We start from the raw sequence: 27221 nt of genomic DNA, 5'->3' as shown, positions 1-27221 counted from the left end.
ATACTGCATCATTTCATTTTCAAATAATGAAACTGGGAAAAAAGGAAATTACACACCTACGAAATGGGTCCAAGGAATAGATACAATATAATGGAATTAGCATGCAAAAATAAACAAACAAACAAAAAACTCATAAATTTATGAACCGGGACGAAAAAGTCAGATAACAACCGAGTACAAAAGGAGAAATAATTATTGTTTACACATTTGATCAGATTAAACACAAATTACATTTTACAGACTGATCAATTTTCCTCCAAAAGCAAAGAACGATTTAGGAAAAGCTCGTCTGTATTATGTATATTGTACATATCTTTTTTTAACTCAGAAATAGTCTCTCTCTCTCTCTTTCTTTTTCTGTCTCTGTCACACACACCCACACACCCACCCACCCACCCACACACACATAAATAAAAATTCATTCTGTGATGTAAGTTGATAATTGTCAAAATATCGCAAAGTTGACAATGATGCAAAATGTATGTGTAACTCATGCTGCGCTCGTCCCAACGGTAGCAACGTAAGATATATTATTATATATTATATGTAAATATAAGTCATTTAAATATATAATGTTAAATCCTGCTGAGTTCTTCATACATGTAATTGTCGGATTTGCTTTGCTCTTCACCTTCAGAGTACTGTTTCATTGAAACGTCAGACACATCTAAAATAATCAGGAAATATTACTAATAGTAATAAGATACCATTTTTAACAACTGATGTATACAATAAGAATAAGGAATCAGTCAAATAAAATGCCTCTTATAGAGATTGTTCAAAATAGTTACATCTGACTATTGTCATTATAATTTTTCAAAATCGTTTGTCTTGAATTTAACATCAAAGTGTTAATGTGTACTCTTAAATAATCTAGAATAATCATCAAACAATATAATTGATACCCACCTTTTGATTTGGCTGCTGGATTACTTTTCTGATTTCTTGAAAGAAATAAAACAAACAATATACAACTGTTTTACGGTGTTAGGGATTTGTCAAAATATAATTTTGATATCAATTTCAATTCAATGGAAAGATAAATACAAATTGAAATAAAAACGTATTCATGATAACATTAAATGACATTTTCTGGTACCTTTTCAGTGTCACTTGCTCTGTAAACAATAAAATATGATAAGAAATATTAATAACATCTTTATATATTGTTCAGTTGAACATGTTTCAATTAAAATGATTTATGTTTTAGTTTTAAGCTGAACATTTATTTAGATATTTTTTTTACTGTTGTTTTTCAATATTCTTAAAAATAAACTTCAGTCATCCAAGATTGTCTTGACTATAATGTAAGATATATTTTTTTCATGTAAAAACACTACACAAGGTTGATACATGTATTTCATATTTTGTGTGCTGGGTAGAAAAAGAAATCACAGGTTAGAAAAGTTGACGGTGATGTACACTAAACATAGTTTATGTGTTCATTGCTACTTAACAGAAAGAAAATATAACCTTAAACAAAATTTTTAACCACAAAAATGTAAACAATGCGCCACCAGTGTTTTGTTCTACAGTTGAATTCCTAATAAATCATGGACAGCTAAATCTGTTGTAATGATTGTACACTTCAAAAACCGTAAAATATATACCCTACACCATTTACCCAAATATATGTAAGGCGGTAGGTCAGCGATCACACAATTTTATTACTAATTTTATTACCCTGCTGGTTCTAGATTTTCAGGCCTAATTTTAGGATAATAGATTATTCAACATTATTTAAAAAAAGTTTCTTTTAAGTAAGGTACAATGTGAAGGATCACACTGACAGCTATTACCCAATTAGCCCGTAAAGCAGAAAAATCGAATCTATGTTTGTTATATTAGTTCAATGTTTACAATACAATGATTAGACATTATCAACATTGAATTAAGAACACATTGATTATCTTTTTTTATTGGAAATAAAAAAAAAACAATGTTCAAGGAATCTCTTACCATGATTTCTTTTCAAAATAACTACGTTGATAATACTTCCTATTAAGACGATAATTACTGCAACAACAACGCCGATTGCAACCTTAGCACTGCAGGATTCACAGTCTCTGTCTGAAATCAAAATTATCTGAATCCGTATATAACAAATGAATTACTTCAAATAAACTCCATTTAATCAATGTATTGAACAATTTAATATTAAGAAATGAAATGTACTCGCTTTTATTTCCTATTGCATGTAGATACACTATAACTCAATTAACCGCCATTCATTTTAGACCAAAAAGGCAAATGCATCTGATAAACTGTGTATGCATATACCGTTTCTCTGATCACATGTGATTCCCGCCCAGCCAGGCTTACATCCTCCATCACATACACCGGTCATCCTGTTACATTTATTGGTCACAATGCAGCTTTTACTGCATGTGTTCATACAGTTTCTGCCGTAATGTCCAAATCGGCACTCTTAAACAAAATATGTTCAATTAGTATTATCACCGTGAAGTTAAAAAAAGAACGAAAATTAACACTTTAAACTTACTTTATATTACCCGATAGTAAAAGGTGTTGTTTACCATGGATGTTTTTATCCAACAAAAGTAATTTTACGATATATATACTCACCATGTTGACATCTGTCACCGTGTACCCCTGTATCGCAGTCGCTCCAACAGGTGCCGTTGACGTGGTGACACGTTTTTCCATCGCTACAATTACCACAGGACAGAGCACACTCCAAACCATAGGTCATTTCATCACAAACTGAATATATTTATTAATACATCTTCAGTCAGTATCTAGCAAGTTCTAAGTAAAAGTATAGCCATTACATCTTTATAAAGCGCGCCTTTACAAAGTCATGTTGCATGTACAGTGCCGATCAGATCCAACCTAACAGAAAGTAAACCCCCACTAAACCCTGGGTTTACTTTCTGGGTATACTAGAGTGGACCCAGAGTAAACCCAGAGTGGACCCAAATTTTAAAAAAGTAAACCCAAAGTAAACCCAGAAAGTAAACCCGGGGTTTAATTGAGGTTTACTCTGGTGTTAGGTTAGGTCTGATCGGTATTCTAACATCTAGCAAGATTTTAATATTAGTGATGGTAAAACTTATACACACATGCAAATGCATGGATCTTGTTACATAATAGATATTTTCTACAACCTTTTCAAAAACAGCCGTTAATATGTTTTCCTATAAGAAATAATCGCCGCTACGTTAATACCTTGCTCACATCGATGACCCTTGTATCCAGGGACACAGCCCAGGCAGTGTCCCGTGTTGATGTCACACCTTCTCCCCTGACAGTTTATAGGACAAGGCCGTGAACAGTTCTGTCCAAAATATGCTTTTATCCGACACCCTAAAACATTTATACTTTACTGTTATCTCCGCCAGTGGTAAAGTACGTGTTATCTATAGTTAAACAATATGTGTAGGAATTAAATACGCGGATGTGTGGTAAACCCTACTCAAGTTAAGATTTTTTTTTACCACGCACACTGGGGTAATATGAGCGGTTTAAAGCCGAACGCTTAACTAGTGTAAATTTCTCCCACTTTTACAATAATCACTTTTACAGTATATGGCTAAAACCTTGTCATCCGCATTTTGCAATCTATTTTTAAGATACATTTTGTAAAAAGCAAGGTTTTGTTATTTAAGAAATAAACAGCAATTTGAGAAGTGTGCCAGGATATGGACTTTAGGTTGGTCACGTTATCAAATCTTGTAAATTCTAAAGGGCTTTTTAGAAATTTGAACATGTAATAACCAAGTTATTAATCCAGGGAACGTATTAGCATTGCTGTTTATTATTCATATTTACGTTAAAGCAAGGCAACTCGTTCCGAATTATTAACTAAACCTTTTCTTAATGTTAATTACTAAAGGATAAGCGCGTGTGGTAATCATTCTGACGTCACAAAAAAGTAACAAAGTGTAACGTTTTCGCTACTATAAAGGTTCATATAAGGAAGCATATTTGTAAATGTAAATACATTATTATAAACTCCATCTTTTTAAGATATACATGCTTTTTGTGTGTTATCCTCACCATAAACTTCTACTTCACACAGTTCACTGTATGCAAAGCCCGAATAGTAACTAGGATAATCTACATCCGGTCTGCGTTCGTTGTAGTAAATAACGTAACGTCCGTGAACAGAACAGTTGATTCTCTGGTCTTCTGATGGCGTGCCCGCTACAGTTTGTATCTCGTGGAAACAAAGATAGCCGTCTGTTTTGGATGTCGTGTTCGAAACATACAGAATAAAGCCTGCCATTCTAGATGTGTAAGATGATGGTCCTATTTCAAATTGTATTCATATCTTTACATTGTGTAGAATAAGATAGCTTTAACCGTCGTTATCAGGCACGTAGCATCAGGGGGGGGGGGGGGGGGCAGGGGGGCCTGCCCCCCCCCCCCACTTTTTGTCGCAGCAACAATTTTTTGGAATTATCATGGAGTTGCCCCCCCCCCCCACTTTTTTGGGAGTAAGTAAAAAATTGATATGTAAATAAGGAAATGAGGAGTGAAATTGAAGTTATATAAGTACGCCCCCCCCCCCCCCCCCCCCGATTAGGATTTTGAAGATTTTGGGAAACGTTAAATTTCCTTTTTTTTTTTTTTTTTTAATTTTTTTGCTTGTCAAGATTTTTTGGATGAGTCTGCCCCCCCACCCCCAACTTTCAAAAACGATGCTACGTGCCTGGTTTTAACAAATTTACATATTTGTTTATGTTGAACTTTAATTTTTATCACATTATATTGCAGAATTTAAAATTATACTATCGAAAAATGTACGTAAAATACATGTTTAGTGAATGCCAACTGTCAAAACAAATTAGAACCTAGATATGACTATCAAACTGCAACTGCTTCAGAAATTTTAATCTACTCACAAAATCTCTACAGTTTTGACCTATCGAAGCCAATTTCTAAGATTCAGCATCACATTTGATAAATTAGGATTACAAGATGCATCAATTATTCAAGTTTTGATACAGATGCAACGCATGATAGCTTAGATAAGGCTAACAAAGAACATATGCTCCAATAACGTTATTTTTAATCAGCTACAAAAGCGTTTTACATTAGTTAGCATTTGATATTTATTTCTCAGATTTAACATCCAAGTGTATTTAGTCTTTGCACGATCTATGCAAGTTAGATGTAGATACACGAAAAGTGGCTGTTGAAGGTAACACGTTTCAAAAACCCTTAACCATTTTTAAAAGACGTAACCTCTACTTGTTTTTGTATTGTTTGGCATAGATTCCAGATTTTTTGTATAAAACGTGTTAGTATGTCAAGTTGCTTAATCCATACAAGTTAATGAAGATAAAATCAGTAATAACTTAGTTACAAGACCTGTTTTTGAAAAATGAACAAGTTCCAGGGGACGACATCGCTCTCTAGCATCCTTCGGTCTCATCTACTCTCTGTATTGTAGGGTATATCTTAGTTTGTTGCCAGTTATTCAAGTTGATGAAGGTAGACGCAGCGTTTAATTAGCTACAGGATTTGTCCTATAAACAACTCCCAGGTCCAGAAGCCGATATCGACGATAAAACATTAACACCCCCCCCCCTCCCTTTTCTCGGTAAATTTAAACTAGTTTTTGTTTAACGTCATAACAGCGATTAAAAAAAACCGGCTATTTGGTACTGTTTCAAAGAATAATGTATTTTAGTTTATATATATTTATATAGTTAAGGTCTTCCGTTTCCAACGGAAGACCTTTCTATTATTGTGCGGGAAAGATTTTTTTTCTTTTTTTTTTTTTTCTTCCTAGACGCGAACTTTGAGGCTTCATATCTTGCTTATTTCTGAACGGTTTTTGCTCAAATTTTCAGGGCTAATGTACTTTACAAAACACTATCTTAAGCAATTCATAAAATTTAGAATTCCCTTTCCGTTAAAGAGTTATTCCCCTTCTAAATTTTTTTAGGGCCTTTTGTTTCCAGACAAAGGCTCCGAGACTATGATAGCAGGGAATGGGAATCCAACGAATTTGAATAACAGAGACATTGTAGTTGTGCACATCTGTTTTTGTTTTTAGATTACGTTTTTTATTTAGGAAAAGGTAGGGGGTCAAAAAACAGGATTCAAAAAAGTGCGAAAATTTAGACATATTTTCCTTTATATCTTTTAAACGAAAAATATTTTGTTAAGACATGTAGAATAAAAGTTGTGCAAAATATAGAGGGCTTTCATTTGACACCAATAAAAAAGGGCTGGCTCCTTAAATTAAGGGCCAATGGCCCCTAAAAAAGTTTGCTTAATAACTCAAAAACGGTTAGGATTTTGATATGGCTGTCGCTGGAAAAGTTGTTTGTTGGGATCTCATAAAGGTCGCTACAATGTTATTTTGTATGTGATTTGTGTAGTATGAGTGTAAAAAGCTTTACATGTTAACATGTACCTGTTTTCATTTGACAAGTTAACGAAAGTCTTTGCGCGTACAACTGGCATAAAGTCACCGCAGAAAGTATGCTGGTTTATACAAACGGCATTAATTCATAAGAATTTTTTTTTAGAATATACGTGCTTAAGTCATTGTTGTTAAGTTCTTATAATGCTCAACCCTTAAAAACGGGATTTGGAAAACAAATCATTGTTTTTCTTTTCTAGTAAACCACAAAATATGGAATTAAAAAAAATCTATGCATTACATTTTAGTTATTAACTCCATACATTTAAAATCTACCTTGAATCAGAGCTGGTGTGTACCATTACGTAAGCTCTCCCTCGCCGGCGGCCGAGAAAATCGGTCACCATGGTCGCGGCTGGACTACCTAGCGGTCAGGGGTTATCTAATACACGAGAGTTGCGTCTCTCATGCTCATATATGATTTTATTTATCCGCAAACCCAAGAATTGTTTTCGTTTTGATTACACATGTTTTTTTATGGATTAAACGATTGGGTGTCAATTAAGAAATCGTTCAGTTAATTAATAAAAGCAATGTCATTCTCAATCTAAAGCAATAATAGATATAGATAAATTGTGGGTTTTAAGTTTAAAATAAATAACTTCTATTTGATAGAGTAAGGTCATTATACTGCAATTTTCAAGGCTTACTGGGTTCTGAGCTGTGTGGGTCTGTGCGTTGTACCTTTACGTAATCTATCGTTCGCCCACGGCCGAGGATCTCAGCCACGGCTGCACTACATAGCGGTTATTTATACACAAGATTCGCACACCGAGACGCACACTTCCATGCATATGAACGTGTTTGAGTTAATATAGTCGTAAATACAAGAACTGTTTTAATTTTATGTTATAAAAGTTTGTCCATTTTGTATTTATTTAATTAAATTTGAGTGTAAATGAATATTAATGAACGATATTAACCCAAATCGGAAACATCGTCAGACATAAATTAATGGTTGGTTTGTTTATATAAAATATTTTATAAACTGTACAAATAATGTTTTAAATCAACAACAACAACCCCCCCCCCCCCCCCTAAATATTAAACATTTAAATGATGATCATCCATCGCCCATGGCTGAGGAGATCCGGCACGATTGGACAAGTGATCCGCGGTCGGTTCGTGATCTTGTACCTTATTACGCGTTCATGTTTCATATTTTGGCATTTTGCACGGACACAACTATATTTTATTATGTTTTCAACTATTATTTTGGTTTAAGATGAAAAGATAAATTTATTTTACTTGTACAGTTGATTAAGCATTGGTGTATACGATAGCGTACAAGGTAGTTTAAAAATCAAATCAAATTATAATCAAAGTTCCATGTTACATGTTTGCGGTAGGTGCTAGCACGATAAAAGAATGTCCTGAGTTGAGGCATTCGATGATTATTTAAAAGAATATTCACATGAGTTTTAAACAACTTTAGATTAGATTCTGTCGGTCACATATTAATCACTTCTGTAGTTTTTCTACATGTTCGTTTCATTATTACGGCGTTCAGTGTATATAGATTATCATGATCTATTTGAATTAAGTTCCATTCGTAAAGATTCCCTTAATAATTTATTGCATGACTGTGTACATTGTAGGCAAATCCCTGTGCGTTAATTACGTCTTGTTTTCCGTTAACAGTGGTTTAAGTAATTAAAATAATTACTTGTAAAAATATCTATAATCGGGATTCCAAAGAACTTACTTCCCGCAATTCATAGAAATGATCAGTATGTTTTCTTTCTATGTTTACATTTAATTTTGTTCAAATAATTAATAAATTTTCTATCATTTAAATTGTGTGCTTCATCAGATACTGATTCCAATTACCTTGAAGTCATTAATTTTTCCATTGGCTATTGACAAAAAAAGAGACGCTTGACCATCCAATGAAAACAAATACACAGAGTTTGATTGACAGGTTCAGCCAGGTGCAGGTCTCACCCGATGTCCGAGGTTATGTGTGCCGCGAGTGGTCTCAATAAGAGTTATCGATGTAAATAAATTAAAAAAAAGATACATGCTTATCAAAACATGCTCGTGTAAGTTAAAGTTGATTAAGGCTTGTTCCAACAGAAATCATGTTTTGCTAACTGTATTTAATATTTTTTATGTATAGCGAATTTTAATATTGTAGAGTCATTTTACCGGTAACGAATCAGTATGCGTTCTCGTGCATGCAACTATTATTATCAAAATTCCAAATGTTTTTATTTTTTGTTTAAATCGCGTTTCTTTGTCCTTCTAAACTGTATCAAACTTCCGAAAATATAAAGGATGAATTACGGAGACAGTAATTTCAACACCCCCTCCAGTTTCCTAGTTTCGAATTCGTTTCCCAGTATCGAATTAAGCGCCCTTTATCACTTCTGACCGAATATTTTGAGGCGAATTAATTTTAAAAATATTCTAGAGGTACATGTTAATGGACTTATAAATGAACAAGGAAAAACGATTGTGGGAATATGTCATTTAAACAAATTATATGATCGTTATTTTTATCATACCGTTTTCCGGTCAAATTGAAACTGGACTTGAACAGTTTTCATTTCCGTTACTTTATAATATTGAATTTTCATAAAAACACTTTATAATAGTAATTGATGATAAGTAGTTGCCATTTTCCTTTGTTTTTCCCGTATATCTATCAATTTTTGCAGCCAAATAATACTGCTGTCGCAATGAACCGTAACTAGGAAAACTACACGTGGTTCTATTTGAAGTCGTAATTTCATTCAAAGCTCCATTATTATTTGATATGATGTATTATCTTTTTAAATGAATTATATTTACTAATTATTCACTAAATAGGGATCAATAACAAACTTATTTTCATAGTTAGGCTTAATTGTTTTCACACTTTCGTTTTTTCTGCTTTGAACATCCGGTAGCTCATATCTGGGGCACATTTTTAATTTGTAAACAATTCGGTAAATAATCGTGCAAATGGCAAACAACTTCACGTACTGATATAATATTTATTTCTGTGTTATAATCACCTAGCTAGAATTTTTTAAAACCTCAACTTTGTCTTCCGCCAATAATTTTTCTAAAAATTATTCGATACTGGCAAATATTCGTTACCTTTCTTTTGTTTGTTAAAAATAAATTCAATTTTGTTAAAAGATAAGTATATCATTTCTTCTAGATTTTTTTTTCATGAAAATACCTACAAGAGAGTTTTGCCAATCGCAAACAGTTTAAAGTACATGTAATGTAAAACACGGGCTCCATTTTGAAACAAATTGTCAGAGAGTTCCTAATGAAATCTGATAAACGTTTCACATGGTTCTCGCACGCTTTGCTCGAAATGATTTAAACGCATTGTCCGAAATTCTGCACGCTTTGTCCGAAACGCTAAACGGTTTACACGAAACGCTTGACGATTCACACGAAACGCTAAACGGTTATTACGAAACGTTTTTCGCACGTAAGTCGCACGCTTTTTTGTTGTTGTATAGTAGTACGTTTCAGGGTCTGTAAATTTTGTCAGCACGCAACAATTCTAAATTGCACATTGTCTTCAAAAATTTACAAATATTTAAATAAAGAAGTTATCTTAGAGAAAGGGTTACGTGTTTTGTAAACGGGTTCGGTTTAAAAAAAAAAAACACAATTCCTGACATGACACATGAGTACATACTGTTTATTACAATGCTTGCTACCCTCTGAAAATTTAACTCGCCATTAAATATCTCATTTTTTAAATAATGTTTGTTACGATTACATAAACTGTGTGCGACAAATAGTTTTCCTAAAACATTTTCTTATTTTCTTTTTCAAAACACGTTTTATATGCAGGCTTTCAATCACAACACGTTTTTATAACAAAAGCAGAACTGAAAGTTTAGTAATTATAATCGTTTGACACCATATCACATATATTTTCAACTCGCAGCAACAACGGAAGACCTACTCGTGGCTTTGCCACGAGCTCTGCTCTAGTTAATAGACAATTATTGTGACTTGCTTAATACACGTACTGTGCAAGCTTACCTATAAAACATATAAAAAGCGAAGAATATTTTTTCTAAGGTATCTTACTTCGGAAATTGTCTGTCCTGTTGTAGATGTCAATATGGCTAATGCTGACTATACTCTCCAGGTCTACTCTCCACATAGCCGTGGTTTGATTGTTGTCACTGATTGCACACTGGCCACTTTGTCCACGATCAGTATACATTCCATCTACCGCGTTGTCACTGCCAAAATCTATTTCTGGGTACGGCCAGGGGTATTGCTGCCATGTAGGCCTTCGAAAAGCTAAATTTTCTATGAACAAAGTTAAATTGCAAATAACAAAATGTTAACCGTTGCGTCGAACATACAAAAAATACTAGCTATTCTTTGAAGTATTTATGCTAACATATATGATACTTCAACCAGTGGCGAAGCTACCATGTATGCTTATATGCCTGGGCATGCACATCATTTAGGAAAAAAAGGAAAAAACTCAGTAAAAAAATAAATAAAGAAAAAAAATTAAAAAAGAATTCAAGTTTTAAGGTCCATACTTAGTTATTCCATCAACCCGTTTCCGTCACCCGGTCCTACTTTATCCGGAATCTTTGTGCCTACACTTATTTCTCATATTACAATGCACCCATCAATTTATCAATGCTCTTACAGTACCATATTAGAGAAACAGTACACACTGTATGTAACTAATAAAGCAAAGATTTATTTTGCATTTGAACTTAGTTTTATACATCATTTTAAATTCTCCCCAAAGAATATCACAGCTTTATTGGTTCATTACCATAGCTTCGTTACCATAAACTAGGTAAAAAATGAACTTAAGAATAAAAGCTTTGAGTAGGTCAAAAACAAACGTCCAAAGTGTTTTCTTCTTTGAGCTTTGAATAAGTTTAAAGTACTTAAGATAAATAGTTGAAAGGGTTGTATCTTTCTTTATTATGCTTTCATGTTAAATACTGAAATCTGATTGGTTTAGACGCAGTTGGTAATCCGTTCTATTACCCTCAGCGTTAGCAACACACTTGGCAACAGGTAACACAACGAATTGTAACATGCACGTTAATAATGCGCGTACGGTTCGCCGTGGAATTCACGTTATTTCTTTATAAAATCAGTAAAAAAAATCTCTTAAATTAAGACATTCAGTTTAGTTAAATAAAAAATGCCTGTTTGTGAGGATAACAGTTGAAATTGACACCCCTCGAAAACCATTGTCAACCTCCGCTTCGCGTCGGTTGACAATGGTTTCCTCGGGGTATCAATTTCAACTGTTACCCTCCCAAACAGGCACTATTTATAAAGTATGACGAACTCATTTCAAAGCAATATGCATAAAGACTTACCTAGACCATGGGTATAAGATATTACAAACATAACCTGGGGAACCAAATGTTTCAAAAGTGCTCTTGTCCAAAACATTCTATAAGAATAAACCGAAAATAACTACATAAATACCATCATTTTTTAAAAAATTATTTTAATATATTTTCATTCATGTTGGATATCAAAGGGATTAACTGTTAAATGTCTAAATGGTAAAAACTGGGAACAAATTATATGATTTCACTCTAAAGGTTCAAAGGGGTATCAGATTTTAAGAATCGGTAGGACAACGAAGTAGTGCGTTTATAAAAGTGTCAATAAATTACGATGTGCTCATATTGATTGTGACAGTTTATATAAGAGCTATAGTGTTTTGGGAAATTCAACATTAAAAAACAAGTATCAAATTTGAAGAAAGAATTCACAGTTTGTTGTACACCCTATACAAAATTGAGGTCATTTTTCCGAGATGGGGTAATTGAAAAAAGTATTTGTAATTGAATGTGTTTAATTACATTTTCCAAACTAATTGAAGGTAATTGGTAATTGACCTTGTTTCAATTACTTGTGATTGAATGAATTTAAATACATTCAAATAAGTCATGCATTTTCAATTACTTTTTAATTACATTTCAATTATTTTTTTTCCTTATTAAAAGTTTAAAAAGGTGTCTTATGATGATACATAGTTAGTATAACTGTTTGGCATGAGGTTGTGTTTGCATAATAATTAAATGTCCCTTAATGTCTTCATATATGACTGTACAGCACAAAACACTGCCTAGGGCAATAGGTAAAGGTTCTATTATGTTCAGGTGTGAACCCCTCTCATTTACCAAAGGACAAACTTAAAAATACTAAACATATTGAAAAAATCTTATTCAGATCGAAACATGAACTCAAGGTGTTGGATGATTTTCTTTTACCAGAAAATGTTTCTTGGAATTTTAAAGCAAAATGCAAACACTGCGAGTCTTACATTTTCATTGCTGGGGATTTACAACTCTTTCAACTGTTGACAGCAAATAAATTCAAAATTTTCTCAAGAAACTAAACCCAAAATATCTGTTTCCTAGCAGAAAGCATTCATCAACAAAGTTTATTCTAGAAAAGTCAACTGAAATCAAAAATGAATTGAAAGAGAATTTGGCAAAGAGTATCTCGGTGTGTTTAACAATTGAAATCTGGTCATACCGTCAAATGCAAGGATTTCTTGGAATCACGGGCCATTTTATACATGAATGGCAGATGATATCAATCATGATTTATTGGAAGCGGTTTAAAGGAAAACACAGTGCAGAGAACATACGGCATGAATATGAAGAAACTGTTTCAATATGATATTTATGAAAAACCACATGTATAATCTGTGATAATGCTGCAAAAATGATGAAAGCCTATGATTTTGCATTGCACGGTTTTGAAGAACAGCAAAATAGCTTAGATGATGAGAGGGAAAATGATAGTGAGGATAACTGTGATGATGAGATGTCTAACTTATGTGACGAAATTTTCCCCAAGCATTCTCGTTGACATGCACATACTCTCCAGTTAGTTGTGAAAGATGGGCTTGGTGATTGTTCCCCAAGCCTCAAAAGTATAGTTGCAAAAGCTTCCAACACTGTGTCTTTTGTACGAAAATCTGTGGTAAATGTAGTAAGTGGAATGTTATAAGACAAAGGATGTTTACAGGCTGCAAATCTCACCAGATGGAACTCCCAACTCCACATGCTTAAGTCAATTCTAAAAGTTCCAAATTTGTAGCGAGGCACGCATTTTTGTCATAGAGTTACCTCCCTTAGTTATATAGATTTACATCATTAAATGCTTGTTAATTATCTCTAATCATTAGTATATTGTTTGATCTTCTTTACAATAATAATCATTGTATATAAATACTTAGATTTAGAGATAACAGAGGTTTCTGTATAATACAGGCAGTATTATTTATTCAAAATATGGCATGGATGAAACTAAACACCCATTTATTGTTTAGAGCAGTTTATTTATATAAGGCTCTTCCGTGTGTGTAAGGGAGAATGACTACGTGGTTATAGCCTGTGTACGTCTCTCTGAAACTCTTGACTTTGAGTACTCTCTGCGAGTTAAAGTGTTGATCACTTTGGTAGCGGTTACGTTCTCGACGGAGATAGGGGTGTTGGCATCCTCTATCGTTAAGCTACAGCTCGGCAGAGAACTTAGTAAGGCTAAACACATAGTGAGTTCAGCTAAGAGAAGTGTTGGCATCTTCTCTAGGGTATCGGGCTCTTCGAGGTGTTGGTATCCTCGGTTGAGCATCTTGGCTATACGAGGTGTTGGTATCCTCTATAGGGAACTGGGTTGTATAGACCCAGTAGTAGCGCAGATACCCTTGTTACTGAGAAGTAACCTGGTAAAGGCTCACCAGGTAGCACGGAGACCTTGTGCTTGGGCACTTGGTTAGAGACCTTGGTTTGGGTCACAGGTCTAAGACATCTAATTGAGACGGTGCTCGGTTTCATCCATAGCCTGGTCCAGGAAGACCAAGATCTTGTAAATACGTTGTGTCAATCTGTTTTGTTCTCCGAGGTCTGATTCTACGCAGACCCTTATCCCATAGTAACGTCAGACAGATAGTCTACCCCCTACACGTTACACAAAATTTGGTGGCAGCGGTGGGATATCGGAGAGCTGCAAAACACTGAAATAGGTCAGTATGGATGAAGTTGAAAGAGAGATCTCGTTCATAGATCAAAAGCTGAAGAAGCTTCAGGATAGTTTGGCGCACAGAGACCACTCAACCCCTCTGCCAAGAGAAACTAAGGAACCTGCTTTATACGACTCTGGGATGGACACGGGACGTCCATCTATGTTACCAAGACGAAGTGCATCACCAGTCTTGGCAACAAATGCAATGCCTCGTACAAAACAGCCCGGTGAAAGTCCAAGAGCGCAGAGCAACGAGGTTTTAAACTATGCTGATATGGGTGCTAGACCGAAAGACAAAAGACCTCCCAGGACGGAGTTCTCAGAGGATGATTATCTTGACCAAAGAGAAAAAGCTCATCCTATGACTGAGTTCTTAGAGGATGATTCCCTTGCTCCAAGCGTTACAGTGCGCAAAGCACCTAGAGTCAGGTTCCCATCTCCTATTAGAAAAGATGCACATGACACACGCGAAAAAGCGAACAAATCTACTGGTGTGAATATGAAGCCAGCCACATATGATGGTTCGATCCCTTGGCAGGACTACCATAGCCACTTCGAGGCCTGTGCTGATTTAAACGGTTGGACAGAGAGAAGTAAGGGCACTTACTTAGCTGTATCGTTGAGAGGAAATGCATTGGGGGTTCTTGGAAACTTTCCCAAAGGAGCGATTCCTGATTATTATGAACTGGTTAAAGTTCTCGAGGAGAGATTTGCTCCTCCAGGCCAAACAGAGCTATACAGGGTGCAAATGAAAGAACGTCGGCAGAGACCAGGTGAATCACTCCCAGAGCTAGCCCAAGCCATTCGTAGACTAGCGAATCTGGCATACCCCACGGCTAATTTAGAAATACGAGAGACCCTGTCCAAAGATCAGTTTGTGGATGCTCTGGTAGATTCTGACATGCGAATCCGGATAAAACAATCGCGTCCCACAAACCTCAATGAAGCTGTTAAGTTAGCTGTTGAGTTAGAAGCATTCAACAGGGCTGAACATAAGAGCCATTTAAGAACCACAGTGACTGAAACAGTAAACGAGGTACAAAGTTCAAACGAGAGTGATCTAGCGATGATGATCAAAGACCTCACTAGCAAGTTTGATAGGCTCCAAAGAGATGTAGACGAAATCCGACAAAGAAAACCCTCGTCTTTGGCAGCAAGTGACGATAGAAAGGAGCATACAAAGAGAAAAGTCATAAAGTGCCATTACTGTCACAAGCCTGGACACATGCGCAAAGACTGCTTTGCACTAAAGAATCGGAAGTCGAATGCTGGGAATTTTAAACAGCATGAGGAAAAGCAAAGAAAAGCAAGTGGTTCAGTAGGCGCCAATACGATTGGTGTAGAAGCCGGAATGTTTCTACGGTCCAGACTTCAAGGCATTGAAGTGAACCTACTGGTTGATACGGGTGCTACTCTGACACTTGTTTCCTCAGCAATAGCCCAAAGAATTGCTCATGACCGCATGCCTGCTCTAGAGCTTATGCAGAAGAATGTACTAGATGCAGGTGGGAAAATGTTAAATGTGTCTGGAAAGGGAACGTTTCTTTTGGAGATCGACAATTTTTCATGTAATGTCACAGCCGCTGTAGCTGAATTAACAGTCGATGGTATTATTGGCCTAGACTTCCTAACAGAGTACCGGTGCATGGTCGATGTGCCGAACCAAGAACTTTGTATTGGGAAGTTTAATAAATTTCACATGGAAAAGAAAGGTCATTTTGGTTGCTTTAGGGTTGTGAATATGAACCAAGTTACGATCCCTGCAAATCAAGAAGTTATTGTGTCTGGTCAGATTTGTGTACCTAAAGGCGAATGTCTCTACAATTGTGATGGTATTATTGAACCTGTGGAGAGAGATAGAAACGACTTACCAGCAATTGTTGGACGAACATTAGTACAGAGTGCTAACATAGTACCTGTAAGATTGCTGAACCCCTCTGACGAATCATGCTTAGTCAGAAAAGGCACACTCTTGGCTCAGATATCTCCTGTTGAACATGTTGGTATCGTGCACAAAAGTGCCACACAGTCCTCAGGCCTTGATGATCAGTTGAAGAGTTTGTTAGGTCGTTGCAGTGAAGACTTGTCAGACCAACAGAAAGAAGCTGTGTGGAGTCTTCTAAGAGAATACAATCATTTGTTTGCAAAGGACAACTCTGAGCTTGGTTCTACCAATGTTGTAGAACACGAGATAAATGTTGGTAATGCTAAACCAATAAAAGAGCCCTTGCGTCGACTTCCATATCATTCCGCTGATACCGTAGATGAGCATGTGCAAGAGATGCTCAGGGATGGAATCATTGAGCCGTCGTCCAGCCCATGGGCAGCTGGAGTAGTTTTAGTGCGTAAGAAGGATGGTTCCACACGCTTCTGTGTTGACTATCGGAAGCTTAACAAAGTGACAATACAGGATGCTTACCCGCTTCCCAGGATCGACGAGTCATTAGATAGCTTGTCAGGCAACAAGTGGTTTTGTACTCTCGATCTATTTTCCGGGTATTGGCAAGTCTCAGTTAAGCCAGAAGACCGTCCAAAGACAGCATTTATGACAAGGAAAGGGCTGTTTCAATTTAAGAAAATGCCATTTGGTCTAAGTTGCGCACCGGCAACATTTCAGAGACTGATGGAGAAAGTTATGACAGGTTTGCAGTGGGAAACCTGCTTGATCTACCTCGACGATATTATCATCGTAGGGAAGACATTTGAAGACATGATCCAGAATTTAAGAACCGTGTTTGATAGACTTCTTGATGCTGGCCTTAAACTGAAAGCTAAGAAGTGTACATTGTTCGCCAAGAAAGTGTTGTACCTGGGACATGTCATTTCAGAGGAAGGGATCTCAACAGACCCAGAGAAAGTTGAGGTAGTGAAAAACTGGCCCGAGCCATGCAATGTGAGCGAGGTGCGTTCTTTCCTTGGTCTCTGTGGGTATTACAGACGGTTTATAGCACAGTTTGCTGAAAGAGCCAAACCGCTGACCAAGCTTACAGAGAAAGGAAGTGCCATGGAATGGACAAAGGAATGCAGAGAAGCCTTTCTTGATTTAAAAGAGAGACTATGTAAGGCACCTGTGCTGGCAATGCCAAATTTTAGCCATGAATTCATCCTGGATACGGATGCCAGCAATATGTCGATAGGGGCCGTTTTATCTCAGAGCATTGACGGTGTAGAAAGGCCCGTTGCCTACGCTAGTCGTACTCTCTGTAAGCCTGAGCGCCAGTACTGCGTCACCAGAAAAGAGTTGCTCGCAGTTGTCTACTTTACCAAGTATTTTAAACATTTTCTATATGGAAAGCAGTTTACAGTTCGCACAGACCATAGTTCCTTGCGTTGGCTTCTGAACTTCAAGAATCCCGAAGGACAGTTGGCTCGGTGGCTGGAGTCGCTAAGCGTTTTTGATATGAAAATTGAACACCGTCCCGGCAAACAACATGCTAATGCTGACGCACTCAGTCGCAAACCATGTAAGCAATGTGGTTTTACTGCGGACCAGGAACGTGAAACTGCACCAGTTGTCTCTCATGTCGAAGTTAAACCTTCCTCCATGTCTATGCAAAGTCTCCAAGATAGTGACCAACGCTTAAAGATGGTCAAGCAATGGGTCGAGAGTGGAAAGAAACCCGATTATGCTACAATCAGCAGCGAAGGACGAGTCCTTAAGTCACTTTGGTCTCAGTTCGAAATTCTGACCATTGACAACGGCATTTTGTATCGGAAGTGGGCTGATGACAAAGGTACAAAGATGCAAGCCATTGTGCCATACAGTGAGCGACGCACGGTCCTGGCTCAATACCATGACAATAGATCATCAGGACATCTTGGTGTGTCTAAGACAATATCAAAAATCCGTCAGGGCTATTATTGGCCAGGGATCCAGTCTGATGTTCGGGCATACATCGCTGGATGCGACAAATGTAGCCGAAGAAAAGGGTGTCAGAAAAACAAACGAGCGCCTATGCAGATAACACAGACAGGAGTGCCAATGGAGCGCATTGCCACTGACATACTTGGAGAACTACCAATGACAGAGAAAGGGAATAGATATATCTTGGTAATTTCTGACTATTATTCCAAGTGGACAGAAAGCTTTCCAATGAAGAACATGGAAGCTGAAACCGTTGCAAAAATTATTGTGGAACAATTCATTGTGAGGCTTGGGGTTCCCTATGTAATTCACTCTGACCAAGGCTCGCAGTTTGAGAGTCGCTTATTTACCGAGGTCTGCAAGCTTTTAGGGATAAAGAAGACAAGGACAACGCCGTATCACCCCAAGTCTGACGGCATGGTCGAGCGCTTTAATAAAACATTAGCAACAATGCTTAGCGCCTATGTAGATGAACACCATATAGACTGGGATGTTCACTTGCCGTACGTTATGATGGCATACAGGTCTGCAGAGCATGAGACTACGGGGTTTACTCCAAACTCTCTGATGCTTGGGAGAGAGGTTGCGACACCTCTCGATATTATGTACGAGATGCCACCAGATGTTAATGAAGTTCCACAGCATAAATGGGCATGGGAGCTAAAAGCTCGTATGGAAGAAGCGCATAGTGCAGTGCGTTATCACACGGGGCAAGAAATGCGCAGACAAAAGCGGTATCATGATGCAAAGGTGCACTGGCAACGCTTTGCTAAGAACAACAAAGTGTATGTTTTCTTCCCACAGAGGAAGGTAGGCCACAGTCCCAAGTTTACTAGTTACTGGAGAGGGCCATACACTATTGTAGGCAAGAAGTCTGACCTGCTCTTTGAGGTAGACTGTGGATATCGGGGCAAGTTACAGGTCATTCATGCAGACAGACTGAAGCTACACAAGTCCCAAGTGTTGGCAGACGAAGAAGTAGATGCAGATCTAAAGGCTGATGATGATGAGTTACCAAGATCCGATGGGGACGAATCGGATAGGGAAAGCAATCTCGAGGGTGTTTGCTCAGAGAATAAGCGAACACGGAGACCACCAGTCTGGTTGCAAGACTATGTTAGATATTAGCCAGTTGTCTTAGGCAAAGACATATTTTATGCGAGGGCGCATAAATTTAGGGAGGGGGTAATGTAGCGAGGCACGCATTTTTGTCATAGAGTTACCTCCCTTAGTTATATAGATTTACATCATTAAATGCTTGTTAATTATCTCTAATCATTAGTATATTGTTTGATCTTCTTTACAATAATAATCATTGTATATAAATACTTAGATTTAGAGATAACAGAGGTTTCTGTATAATACAGGCAGTATTATTTATTCAAAATATGGCATGGATGAAACTAAACACCCATTTATTGTTTAGAGCAGTTTATTTATATAAGGCTCTTCCGTGTGTGTAAGGGAGAATGACTACGTGGTTATAGCCTGTGTACGTCTCTCTGAAACTCTTGACTTTGAGTACTCTCTGCGAGTTAAAGTGTTGATCACTTTGGTAGCGGTTACGTTCTCGACGGAGATAGGGGTGTTGGCATCCTCTATCGTTAAGCTACAGCTCGGCAGAGAACTTAGTAAGGCTAAACACATAGTGAGTTCAGCTAAGAGAAGTGTTGGCATCTTCTCTAGGGTATCGGGCTCTTCGAGGTGTTGGTATCCTCGGTTGAGCATCTTGGCTATACGAGGTGTTGGTATCCTCTATAGGGAACTGGGTTGTATAGACCCAGTAGTAGCGCAGATACCCTTGTTACTGAGAAGTAACCTGGTAAAGGCTCACCAGGTAGCACGGAGACCTTGTGCTTGGGCACTTGGTTAGAGACCTTGGTTTGGGTCACAGGTCTAAGACATCTAATTGAGACGGTGCTCGGTTTCATCCATAGCCTGGTCCAGGAAGACCAAGATCTTGTAAATACGTTGTGTCAATCTGTTTTGTTCTCCGAGGTCTGATTCTACGCAGACCCTTATCCCATAGTAACGTCAGACAGATAGTCTACCCCCTACACGTTACAAATTGAATATTTTTTGATACCAAGTGTAAACTTTCACCTTATGAGAGAAAACTGCTACAGGAATTTGCAAGATCCTTGACCCTTTTGAGCATGCCACTTTGCTTGAACAGCAGGATGTTAATATATAATGCAAGTTTGACCATCCCTGTCATGTTTGACATTAAGCATCAGCTGCGCTAGATTTCTGCCTACATAGCAACAAAATGATCCAGAGTCTTATTTATTCTGTGGAAACCAGGCTATCTCCGTTTGAAAAGAATAAAACATTTATTATCATTGCAGTTGTTTTGGACAAATAGCATAAAAACACCCCATCAATGACAAAGAACAAACAGGAGTTGCGATTGGAGATAAAATTAGTTTAAGGGCCAATAGTTACAAACTGTAAAACTAACAAAGGCTGACATGTTCATCTGTTTAAATGCGTAATAAAGAAATTAAAGATGCAAAAAATATTAACAAAAAAAGTATTACAAATGGGACATATTCTCATATTTCAGTCCAATGAGATGTGGTACAAATATAAATGGCGCCTTTAATGGCGAAAAGGCGCAATTCTAATATATTCTAAAATCAATTAACGTGCCTTTAACTGGGCAAAAAATCTCTTTTTAGGTAAAAGCTTAGCTTTCAATTATATATCCTTGTAACATAACGTTTAGTATTTTTTTCCTGTTCCCTATCTAATGTAATTTATGACTTTAAAATTCATTATCTTGATATTTTTATACGCAACCCAATAGGTTCTAATTACTTTCCTTTTTTTCCAGTAGTTTAAAGTGTTCCTTCACTTAGAAAGTTTTCTGAAAGGCCAAGTGAGTTTAGTCATGAAAACAATTTGATAATACTTAATGTTTCTACTTAACATTAAATTACACTAGGTCATAAGTTAAATAAGATATCACAAAACGCCACAATAACCCCTGCAGACAGCAACTATTTAAAAACCATATTTGTTTGTTCAATGGATATTATTTTGTCAAAAACCAGCGGATCTGATCTCGAATTGTATTTTCTGGCAGAGTTTTTAGATAAGCAATTTCAATTTTATATAAACATTTCTTAAATGTTTAAGAGCGGACACTCAAGTTAAAAAAAATTATCGGATAAGGGCAAACTTGGAAGTCGACTTGCCTTTCAAAATGACTTATGTACTTTTGAGTTGAATGTGTTCAATTACCTTTAACTGTTTACATTACATAAAGGTTGAGTAGTTTTGTTTTCGTTTAAAAATCATTTTACTAGGTTTTAGCATTTGACATGTCAATTGATAAAAGACATTTGATTTTTAAAATCATTGTACTTTGTATAATTAAACCAGTTCTTAAATAGCTTGTTCCGATATTCAAATGTCCTACATGAGTTTTATTGTTTATTTTAAAAAAATATGCATATATAATGCATTTTTCTGTTAACTTTATATGAACTTTGCCTGTGTACAGAACAGGTCTGTCAAAAGCAATCAAGAAAACAAGGTATCTGATTAATTACTCTATAAGGAGGCATTTCAATTATTAGAAATCTTACCTTGAAAGAAGACTAATTTGAATCAGACAGGCTTGACAACGATTGTTATATAGTTTTTTTTTCATCCATTGATTGACATAAGGAAGTGGAATAATAACACCTTTTATAAGATGTCGTGACGTTTATATAGGAAATCCAGGAAATATTATACAATTTTTATTAATGAACGAGTTTAAAGGCAACATGTGATTTGTTGGACCCGTTGACACTCAATTGTTGTCTTTGATCTAACTTATACATGTGTTTTGTAGGGTTTTCAGACACACAAGTCGAAGACCTACTTTATTTCACTATTCATAACAAAATGATAGTAATATTTTAAGTACCAAATAACCATTCTAATATACCGAACAATTTTTCCCTCTTGATGTTGTCCATTTTACATGATGCGATTTTTCGTTTTCACACACTGTTGGTTTCCGATTCTGTATCATCAACAGACGCGTAATTAGGCGTACGCAAGTGCGTCCACATCATAAATATTGTTAACGATATAAAACTTTGTTTTACAAATACAATTAAATACAATTTAAAAAAAATAAAATAAAACTTACTCATATAAATAGATCCTGAATTTTGATATATTTACAAGCGCAATAATAACAGAGTTTCGTGACTTACCTTCAAATGACAACAATGATGGTTATGATGATTATGAGGTAAGCAAGGTGATATCTATGGATATTGTTACAACCCCATTGTGTTGTTCTAATCAAGAGTGATGAAATAAGAACACAATTATTGATCGAATCATTTATTTATATCTATTTGCTACATGTTTAATTTTTATTTGTTGATAATAACCTAAAATATATATGTGTTGACAATTTACACATTGTTATGGTGTTCTACTTTTGTGCGAGACTGTACATCACCATGCGGTGAAATACCATGAAATAACGAAGTAAACGACATTGACACATCACCATACATACGGAATAATGGCGAGAGTCCAGTTAATCATCTTAACATTTCATCAAAGTTCATTTAATATCATTTACTCCTAGTATTCTCATCAAGTATCAGCAAATCGACGATGTCGCTGCCTGCATGTCTGCTGTTGCACGAGCTGATCGAGATAGCGCTTCCCGTAGATCATCACCTTGCATTTCACATGAAGTTGTTAATTGTTCATCCCTTTCTTCTAATGTGTTTAACGGTGCAACCGTTGGGGCGAGCGCAGCAGGTGATCAAAAATGAATTATGATAAATCAATAAAAATAAAAGTAGTGACGTAAAGTAAATGAATTTGAATGCAAAATAAAATAAATATACCTATTTTCCAGTAAATGTTCATTATTCATGATTCATAAGAGTTTTTATTTATTTATATACAAATCTGATTAAAATCAGATCTTTGTAACGCTCCGAAATTCTGATAGTCGCTGAACAAAGTGTAGCGACTTCTGAATTTGTCGGAGCGGATCAAAGAACTGATTTTAATCAGATTGTTTATATACTGGTCGCACGCCAGAATAGAATTTATCTCAGATAAAATGTTGTTGAATAATAAAGATTTTAACATAATGTACATTGCAGTTTATTTCCTCTTTTCTTGCAGCAGACATTTTTCTTAAACATAAAAATAAAAATTGACTTATCACAGAATCCCCCCTCCCCCGTTTAAAAAAAAATCAAATTTACGTATAAAAAATTTGTTGATCACATAACGAAAATGGATCCCCCGGGAGCATGTAATACCGTTAATAGTAGTGAAAATAAAGACACTTTTCAGCAGCTAAAGAGCTAAAGGCATACCACGCACTCCCCATTCCTCACCCCTAATAGAATTTTCCTGATTTTGAGAATTTTATTTTTTTTTTGCTTGTGAAGATTTTTTGAATGATGTTACCACGCCCCATTTAAAAAACCTTCCTGGAAATTACCGTAAATATAGTGAATAAAATAAATGTGAGCATTCATCCAAATGAGAGCAATTTACAGCTGTTTCCTGTCTCTGAAGAAATGTCCCGATTCGTAAGCTCTGCAAGATTTTGAGAAGATTTTGGTATTCATATTTCAGCAGATTTACAATAACTACTTAGAGTAGTTTACCCTTATTGTGACGTCAAATTTCGTGTCGGTCAAGTGTAGTCTGTCTCTTTAAAAACACACTAGAAAAAAACTACGCGAAGAATATTGTTTTGTTTACTTAAAAAAGCATGATTTTCTGGATATTACACAATTTATCTGTTTCTCAAGAGTTTTACTTTGATTCTTGCGAGATGGTATCCAGTCTAGTGAGATCGGCCGACATGGAGGGATTGCATTGTGGGTCAAACGGAAATTGGCGTTGTGTTATTTACAATGCATGTATATACATAGTCTTTTATCTTGTTCTCGTGAGTGTGAAATGGGAAACCATAATTACAGGGAAATACTGAGACGATTAAACAAAGCCATTACTGGTCCGATTTACTGACGCCAAAAATATCTGTTGAATGAATGTGCAAATAATCCGAATTTTCTATTCACACACGCCTTGCCAGTAGAGCTCGCTAGTACTACTCAAGTAGTCTCTGTCGAAGCAAAGATTGCGTCTCGTCTTTCCCATGCATCCCATTTCCGTTCATGAATATTTATAAGAGGAAGTCACGTGACATAATATTATATAAGGCCGAGCCCGATCTGAAATCGGCAGTTCGGTCGCATCACCAAGATGAGTCAGCAGCAGTTGCTTTTTCAGCCCGACAACCCTAGTCAGAAGGTGCATATTTAACACCTTTTAGATAAGTTCAACATAATTAAGATAGGGTTTCATTCATGAAAAGTATTTATTAGACCATCATCTCCTTCTGCACCATCATCACTTCCCCTTAGTTTACCAGCACCTTCCCCAGAGATAAATATTTATTGATTTAACCTTACCTTGTTGATTGTTGTTTATATAGAAGGTGCACAGCCCCTTTGAATTTGATTAGTACCTTCTATAGTATCTTGTACCTATAGATTATCTAAGGTCTGCACCTTCCCCTATTTATAATACCTAGGGAATATTAGAGGCCTGCACCTTCCCCATTTGCGTACCTTCTTCAAGTCAACGACCTTTGAATAGCAGCACCATTGATGGAACCAGGATAAAGAGCGTGTTTTGACTTTGTTTTAATTCCTAATAAATTTATAGTAACATTTATTTATCTTTGTCATTGCTTGATTTCAGCCGGGTACAGAAGGGCTCACACATTCTGTAACAATTGAAACCCTGTATCTATAAGAAGTGGTAGATAAATAGTCTATGGGTTTCGGTTGCATTTCAATTGGCGCCCAACGTGGGGCTCTCAGTTATTCTGTACTTGTTGTGAAATTAAGTAATTGAAAATATGTCTACAAAGTCATCTACTCCAGAGGGTAAAGATTCAGCACTTATCAATGATTCTAGTGGAGAGGTTATATTTAACCCTCAACATCATTCTTCGCAACACCCATTGTATGTAAATAATGATTTAGAAGTGTCCCCATTCAAAAACCCCAAAGGTGCATATGATGCAGAAGGTGATGGTCCTCTCGACAGGGGAGATAACTCAATCATCATCCAAGGATCATTATCTTTGAGACAAACTTTACAACAAGAAATCAGAAATGTTTGTTCAGAAACAACAGAAATCTGTTATGATATTCAACATAGATTAGGAAGAGATGTTGCAGAGCTGCGTTCAGATTTAGAAAATCAGCTTTCCTGTCTAAAAACAGATTTACACAACTTGAAAATCAAAATCTTAACAATTACAACACCAGATCAACTGAAGTTAGGTTTACAAACATATCTAACTCACATGAAAGCACTACAAATAAAATCATGACCGAGTCACAACAACTGCAGACAGATGTGCAGAGTTCAACACCAATAAATCCCCCTCCTGGCTCATCTATACACAATGCAAGGGGGAGAACTCTAACGATACCATCTGACACACTTGTTCAAACTGGGGGTGTACCTTAACCAATCAACAACAACCCTACAATGGTCTGCAATTCAAGGGGCACAACGCATACCAAACCTCAACTTTATTATGGTAGTGAAGATCTCGAAGAGTTCTTAGCCCAATTTCAAATTATTTCTGATCTTAATGGGTGGGACTATAAAACAAAATCATTACACTTAGCAGGTAGTTTAAATGGTTTAGCTCGTTCAATTTTGAGCGAATTAAATAAAACAGAGCGTCGTGACTACAACACCTTTGTGAGATCACTCAACATCAGATAGGGCTGAAATATTTAGAGCTAAACTCCAGACTCGCATCAGAGGCAGAGACGAAACGATCCCAGAGTTGGCACAAGCTATAAGAAAACTGACTAGGCAAGCCTGTCCAAGTGCTCCTGCTGATATAACAGATATTTTAGGTATTGATCATTTTATATATGCTCTTCCGGAATTCGACATTAGGCTTAAATTAAGGGAGTCTCATCCTAAAACTATAAGTGATGCAGAGCTGCAAGCCATCCGCTTAGAAACACTGAAACTTGCTGACAGACAAAGAGGGCGCCAGGTCAGAAATTTACAACATCATACGGAGCCTGAAAATCAGAAAGGTACTCTATCTACGGCTTCTGACGGTAGCACCACCAAACTGCAAGATGAGATCTTTAAGACCATAAAGACTGAGTTCTCTAATGTTAGAGGAGATCTTCACCCTGTCACAAGTGAATTGAAACAGGTAGTACAGAGTCTTAAAACTGTCCCAACACCTAGAGCTCCAGTATCGAACAATTACAGAGATTACAATAACCAAAATAGAAATGGGAGGGGTAATTTCAGCAACCAACCACATCAGCAGAGAAACCAGTATCGAGGATTTCAGGACACTCGGTCCCGTCAACATAATTCGACTCAGGACACACCTATTAATGGAAATCCACAGTCTGTGCAGAACATTACACGGGGAAACGGAAGGATGTCGAACTTAGGGGCCAGGGAAAGACATCAAATGTAAAGTGGCCCGAGACAGTACAAATAAATGAAACTTGGATAAATGACGAGGGTTTGTTTGTTTAAGTGAGGGTTCAGGGGGAGGACATTGCTATGCTAGTCGACACCTTACTAAGTGAAAAATTTATTGAAAGTTTACCAGGTACTATAACACCTGTCATGAAGCCTGTGAACACCACCCTAATCACAGCTACAGGGGAGAGTACTCAATTTCTAGGACAAAGCAAAGTTTCCTTATCAATCGGCACAGAGACCTTTGAGCATGATGTATTAATTGCAAATATCCAAAATGATGGAATTTTGGGGCTAGACTTCCTTGAAAAGAATAACTGCACTGTCAAATTATCAGATGGAATTTTGAATATTCACAGGGCGAAAAACCATCTTTAAGCAAGTCCTTAAAGGTAGCTTAAAGGTGACTTAAAGGAGCTTAAAGGCTATACAACC

General features: G+C 36.5%; 1 protein-coding gene across 3 annotated transcripts; it reads right to left on the bottom strand.

Annotated features, from left to right (window-relative positions):
- Positions 1-385: 385 nt before the first annotated feature.
- Positions 386-21927, bottom strand: LOC105336439 (uncharacterized). Of its 3 annotated transcripts, XM_066083211.1 has the most exons (11): positions 21848-21927; positions 11722-11798; positions 10445-10672; positions 4021-4272; positions 3190-3327; positions 2587-2724; positions 2281-2427; positions 1960-2070; positions 1100-1118; positions 910-944; positions 386-667 (listed from the first exon to the last, which is right to left on the bottom strand). In XM_066083211.1, the coding sequence occupies exons 1-11, from the start codon at positions 21910-21912 to the stop codon at positions 576-578; spliced, it is 1302 nt and encodes a 433-aa protein (XP_065939283.1). In that variant the 5' UTR covers positions 21913-21927; the 3' UTR covers positions 386-575. The 3 variants fall into 3 exon arrangements, with proteins under 3 accessions (XP_065939283.1, XP_065939286.1, XP_065939290.1); XM_066083214.1 differs by lacking the exon at positions 1100-1118; XM_066083218.1 differs by lacking the exon at positions 11722-11798 and having other exon boundaries at positions 21848-21908.
- Positions 21928-27221: the final 5294 nt, after the last annotated feature.

Source organism: Magallana gigas, chromosome 1, assembly GCF_963853765.1.
Source record: "Magallana gigas chromosome 1, xbMagGiga1.1, whole genome shotgun sequence".
In the NCBI taxonomy this organism is placed as follows: Eukaryota; Metazoa; Mollusca; class Bivalvia; order Ostreida; family Ostreidae; genus Magallana; species Magallana gigas.
Note: the sequence above shows the minus strand (reverse complement) of the source record. Positions and strands in the feature narration are given on the sequence as shown.

Coding starts and splice junctions, on each gene's coding strand:
- LOC105336439 (XM_066083211.1), bottom strand. CDS start 21,912: ATGAAAAAAAAACTATATAACAATCGTTGTCAAGCCTGTCTGATTCAA. Junction 11,799..21,847: donor CAAATTAGTCTTCTTTCAAG/GTAAGATTTCTA, acceptor TTATTCTTATAG/AATGTTTTGGACAAGAGCAC. Junction 2,725..3,189: donor GGGTCATCGATGTGAGCAAG/GTATTAACGTAG, acceptor AAATATATTCAG/TTTGTGATGAAATGACCTAT.